This window comes from Pseudonaja textilis, chromosome Z (genome assembly GCF_049901715.1).
Source record: "Pseudonaja textilis isolate UNSWEBS1 chromosome Z, rPseTex1.2, whole genome shotgun sequence".
Taxonomy (NCBI): domain Eukaryota; kingdom Metazoa; phylum Chordata; class Lepidosauria; order Squamata; family Elapidae; genus Pseudonaja; species Pseudonaja textilis.
The window spans coordinates 129,350,567-129,356,579 of NC_142008.1; the positions used below are offsets into that span (position 1 = coordinate 129,350,567).

Below are 6,013 nucleotides of genomic sequence, written 5' to 3' on the forward strand. Positions count from 1 at the left end.
GCATCTTGCTTACTGATATTTCACTCAGTGAGAAAGAATCCAGTCCCAATTGTATTCATAAATTGAGGACTGCCTGTACTCAAAAGCTGGCAGCCCTGCTGATTAGTTGCTTGATTCATTTTATTGCTTTTTTAAATGATAAATTGGGGGTGGTTCTTCTAGTTCCTGGATTTCGGTTATGTAGATTATTAGTTGTTCTGGTTTTTTTTTTGCTGCCTGATTTTGAATACTTGCATGCTGTCCAGAATCACTGCCATGTCTGCAATGACCATATAAATGGTTTCAAATAAATAGGCATGTGGGAGAAAAAAGATTTTGTCATGTGGCATGTTTTGGGTATAAGTGGGGACACACCTGTCAATTTCAAGACAGACACTATAAGATGACAGCAGCAGCCGATGGTAGATATGTCTACCTATGTATAGCATTTTGGATCTTAAGATGCTTGTATTTGTCTCTGTCTCCTTAAAGAAGTTGTGTATTTTCTAGAAAGTAGAACCTGGGCAATCCTAGGAAATTTTAAGTTAAGGCCAAGCCCATAGCATACTACTGCTTGCTCTAAGCTTTGTACTCTGTACACCAATAAACCTTGATGACCAGCAAACATTTGAATCAGGCTTTCCCCAGTTCAAAGCCATTTTTTTTAATTATTCTAATTTGTTGGGTTTCTGTTCATTGCTTCTAATTTGAAAGAGATTATTAATGTGCACATCAAATTTACCCCAAGCAATAGATTTGCTTTAGATTAAAATGCCATTCTGAGATATTTCGATATTTCAGCAAAATATTTAACTTTTTCAAAGGCTCAAGCATAAAATATCCAATATATAAGAAAATACTGGTAGGAAAAGCCAAGATGAGGGGAGAAAAAGAGGTAATGAGAATAGGGCATAGAGAAAGAAGCAAAAGACATGAAGAAAAATGTTACTTTTGCTCGATCTTAACCTAGCCTGCTGAATGGATATTGTGGTTTGTATAGTTAGAGATTAATAAATCTAACTAGTTATTTGACAAACACTAGTTAAATAAACAACAAATTAATGCAATGTATGAATCTCATCACAGAGGAAGAAAAGTGGAGAAAAAGAGCATCAAAAAAGGAACCCGGTCTAGTATGACAGTCCTTTTTTAAAAAAAGCTGTTTTAATTTCTAATCAGTTATCTTCCATCTGTTTCCTTCTTCACTTTCTGCCGGTGCAGATGGCTACGGTGATCGGTGGTATTTCCCGGCTCTTTCAGCCGACAATTGCAGTACTCTCAGCGGAGAAGATATGCCAGGGTACCAACCCATGGTACTTCCTTATTGGCCTTCGCATGGTGACTTTATTTTTTGCTTACGGGCCTTGGGACTCCCTCAAGGCTGACCTGGTTTGCCGTTGGCCCTCCAACATTGGGGATGGAAATAAATTTTGTTCAGCCATTTGCTATAACCAGCGCTTCCCTGTCCCCATCTCTGGCTTCTGGGTTTTCCATTTCATTGCCATCATCTTCACCGTAGCCCTCCTGAAGTTTGTTTACGTTACAAAGAAAAGCCCCACAGATAAGGATGCAGAAGCTGCCCGAAGGCCCAAGCCCACATCAGGAACCGAAAGTTCTCCCAAAGTGGGGGAAGGGTTTGGGGGCTGGAGATACGGGATCTACATCTTCTGCATTGCCCTTCTTCTAGCAATCGATGTCGCCTTCATCTGGACACTTCTGGGCTTTCAGTTACCCAACTTGAGTCAAGAGGTCACAACTTGCTACCCTAATGACCCAGCCTGTCCTGCCACAGCCCAGTGCGCTGTTATTGGTGTCAGTGACAAGAGGGCCATCCTCTGGGTTTTGGCCTTTTGCTCAGCAGCTAACATCATCTTCTGTATCGGTGTGCTGTCTGCACAGTGCTGTCAATCCTGTGGTTTATGCAGAGGCCCAGAGAGGGCCAGACCAGCAGAATATGGCTGCCATTATCATGATGCAGGGTGCCATGGTTGCCCAGGTGACTGCGGTAAATGGACAGAGGTGCTTAGCAACCGCGAGGTAGTCCAGGCAGGGTCAGCAAAGTGTGGATGCCAGCCAGGAGGAGTCAGCTGCTGCTGTCACCAAGGCAACGAGGGAAGCAAGGGCTTGGCCTGCGGTTGCCAGGACAACCGGCTTTGTCCCTGCTTCTTCCAGGGAAGTGACACTGGGCTGTCTTCCCTGACAGGCAGGGAGGATTCAGATGGGAAGCTCTTAAGAGGAGACACAGAAATAGGGGGAGAAAGGAAAAAGTGGGGAGCAATGGAGAACTGGATGCAGCTGAACGAGCCTGTCAAGATGGAGGCACAGAGGGGCCAAGGCAGCCCAAGGGGGGGCACCGCAGTAAAAAACATGGCCAAATATCAGCTTCGGAGAAACTGGAGGTTGTAGTGTGTAGGGTCTGGCAGGGCTGGAAAGTAGATTTTTAGATCTACTGCCTTGAAAGTACAGACAGAGTTTGCACATTTCCCTGATGGATTAAGGAGTGCATCCTCCAGGCCAGGGTTTTGTTGGCTGGGGAATTCTGGGAGTTGAAGTCCAAACATCTTAAAGTTTTCCAAGTTTGAAAAACACTGATCTAGTGTTTTCAACTTCAGGCTTTTGCAGGATGTGTGTGTGTATACATACTTACATCCATACACCCATCCGACATTAATTATATGTATGTAATATACAGTATATAATTTTTTTAAAAAAAGAAGATAAAATCTAATGCAAAGTAAGAAACGGAAGAGAAAAAGATTGAGAAAGCCAAAAGTGCAAGAAGGAAGCAAAAGAATTAAAAGAAAAATAGAGAAAATAGGAAAAAAAAATAGAATATATATATATAACGAAATAGCTTCTACTCTTCTGTACACAGTTACAATTACAAATTCACCTCTTATTCTATAGCTGCAACATATCTCTCTTCTTTTCTTCTGAACATACTCCTTTTTCTCCTATTTCTCCCCACAATAGTTACCCTGTGAGGTGGGTTGAGCAGAGAGAGAGAGACAGAGAGAGAGAGAGGCGCTCAAAGTAATCCAGTCGACTTTAATGCCTACGGTGGGACTAGAATTCATAGTCTCCTAGTGATCGGCCCAAAGTTACCTAATTGCTTTTCATGCCTCTGGTAGGACTGAAACTCTTTTGGTGATTGGCTCAAAGTCACCCAATCAGCTTTCACACTTAAAGCAAAACTACAATCCCCCATCTCCTGGTGATTGAGCCAAAGTCACCCAGACAGCTTTCACATCTAAAACGGGATTAAAAGTCACCATCTCTGGTTTCTATTCTGCTGCTTTAGCCACTAGACCAAATTTAATTAAGTGGATGAGAGGTGGCAATGGACCAATTCTCTTCCCTTCCGTCTTCTCCTTGATTTTCCAGGCTGAGGGTATCTGGAGCATTAGCTCTTGAGTAAAACGAACAGGCTGTTCAACTTGGAGAAGACTGTCCTGTATGGACACTATACAAGTATCTCCTCTCTTTTCCTCTCCCCTCCCCTTCCCTCTCTCCAATCCTCTCATCATCTCTTCAAGCCTTTTTGTGATAGCCCCAACTCTATGGAAGACCATTTCAGGATGTGGCTGTTGCTTTCTGTGCTAATTTCAGTGTCTTGTTTGTCTTTTAGGTCATTGCAGGTGAGTATATTTCACTACCCCACAGGTTCCTGAGTTTTCCCCTAAGAATTAAAATATGTTTAGGGCCAGCATCATTTTTCCACAGTTGGCATCCAAGTAAATCCACATCTATTGGGTGATTAAAACTTTATAATGTATGATTTTCTGTAACCCATTAAAAACTATCAAATGTATATAAACATTATATTATTATAATATCATTATTATATTATTAATATTATTTTATATATAATATATATTATGTACATTTATGTATATTTAATATAATTTATGCAAAATGTTATAAAATGTTGATGAAAAACATGCAGACTGAAGTAACTTATTTAAAAGTTAGCTAAAATGAAAATGTGATCCAGGCTCATTTTCCCAATAGTGGATATTATTGGGGGGCAATGCAAGTACTGATTCAAATTTTATTAATTTTCTTGTGTCTCCTGTGATTTTAGATTTTAGCCATAATTTCAACATATTTCTGCAGTCTCTAACACAGGAGAAAGAAGCTGCTTTTGAAGCTTCGTTTAAATTTTTTTCCTGTGTCAAACGCAATGATGCCATTTTTATATTTGAAATAATGAATGGTATTTTGATATTCAAATCAAATAAATACATTACGATTTTTGACCAGCCTTTGCAAAAAAGAAAATACATAATTTAATACAACAATTAATACAGGGGAGCAGAAAAAAAAAACAATAGGAGAATAAAATGACGTATCTAAATTAAAAGTTTTGTGCTGTTGTATAACTTGATGAAGATATTTGGTCAAATAAAAGAGTTAGCATCCTTTCAACATAACATTTATCCACATGACCCTCACATTTGGAAATGACTGAAGAGATCAGATCAGATCTTGGGGCACCATAAAATGGACACTGTTTGAGGACTTGAGTGATGAGTGAAAATTTTTACTTGCCCGGAGCCACAAAAGATATTTGTACAATAGTCTCTCTCTCTCCCACCCACCCAAACCACCCCACTCTCCCTTACACACACACACACACAAAGAGAGAGAGAGAGAGAGACAGACAGACAGACAGACACCCCTCTTTCTTATCCTCCCTGAAATATGTCTAATGTGTGTGAAATAATACCGACTCTTCCTTATATGGTTAAATAAAATATTCAGATCTTTTGCAGAAATTTTCTTAGAATCTAATTGATTCATTTCCAGAAGAATATTTTCCGAAACAGGAAGCAGTTTTTGATGGCTGGATTTGTAGTCACCCAGAAGTATTGTACCATTCAAGAACAGTCTTATTTCTGGATAGCATCATGGTGTTACAGAAAATGAAGAACAATTTGCAGGGTGTGATTAGCACTGTCAAGATGGTTGTCTCAATGATGTGATCCCAACTCTAAATGTGATGCACATAAAAAAACAAGAGGACTTCAAACACCCTCTTGTAGCCATATCTTGACTTTTTCAACCAAACCCTATGGACACCCTTCCAGATTAAATTGCCAGCAATAATAGTCAGAAACAAATAAACAAAAACAAAAAAAAAGAAACCCAGGCAGATTCAGAAGAGAGACACTGCTGAGCTGGAAGAGTAAGCTGTATCCCATTTATTAGTTTCTCATAAAAAAGGTAATATACATTTATTTAAGTGAGGAGCAGACTATCCAGATGAAGAATGTTTGTCCACATCACCCCTTCAGCTGCCTTTGAGTCCATGTATTCTGAAATGGCCTGCTTTCATATTAAAATGCTAATCATATTAAAGAAAGAATCGTTCTCTTGAAGTCTTGGAGTTGTATGCAGTTTAAGAAGAAATTGCTTACAGCTATAGATTACATAGGGATGGTTACAATGAAAGAATGATTGATGGATTGAGTATGTGCCATGATGTCAGTGTGTCTCCTTAACAAATATCTAGCTAGATGTTCAGCAGGAGGATACCCTCTCCAACTTGTTCCTTCAGGTCCTCCAACACTGTAATCATTGTAATCAAGACCACCTCCCTTGCTCCCTCTCCTCTCCTCTCCTCTCCTCTCCTTGTCTCCTCTCCTCTCCTCTCCACTCTACTGTCTCTCCTCTCTTCCCCACTCTTCTTATAGGTAGTCCTTAACTAACAACCATTTGTTTAACAAGGTTACAATAGAACTGAAAAAAAGTGAGTTATGACTGGTCCTCACACTTATAATCATCTCAGCATCCCCATGGTCCTGTGGTCATAGTTTGGGCACTTGACAACTCACATCTATTTACGGCAGTTGAAGCATGAAGTATCCTGGGTCATGTGATCAACATTTGTGACCTTCCTAGCTGGCTTCGGATAAGCAAAGTCAACGGGGGAAGTTGGATCCACTCAACAACCAAGTGATTCATTTAACAATTGCAATGATTCATTTAATGATGAAAAAAAAGGTTGTAAAATTGGATGTGATTCATTTAA

The 6,013-nt window shown here is 39.8% G+C and overlaps 1 protein-coding gene across 1 annotated transcript; it reads left to right on the forward strand.

Annotated features, from left to right (window-relative positions):
* The first annotated feature begins 1,200 nt into the window (after positions 1–1,200).
* On the forward strand, positions 1,201–2,973 carry LOC113443580 (uncharacterized). Its single transcript, XM_026711908.2, has one exon. It carries the CDS (start codon positions 1,201–1,203, stop codon positions 2,383–2,385), a length of 1,185 nt encoding a protein of 394 aa, XP_026567693.1. The 3' UTR covers positions 2,386–2,973.
* Positions 2,974–6,013: the final 3,040 nt, after the last annotated feature.

Bases quoted from the DNA above. Each gene is read 5' to 3' on its own strand.
- LOC113443580 (XM_026711908.2), top strand. From the start codon at position 1,201: ATGGCTACGGTGATCGGTGGTATTTCCCGGCTCTTTCAGCCGACAATT.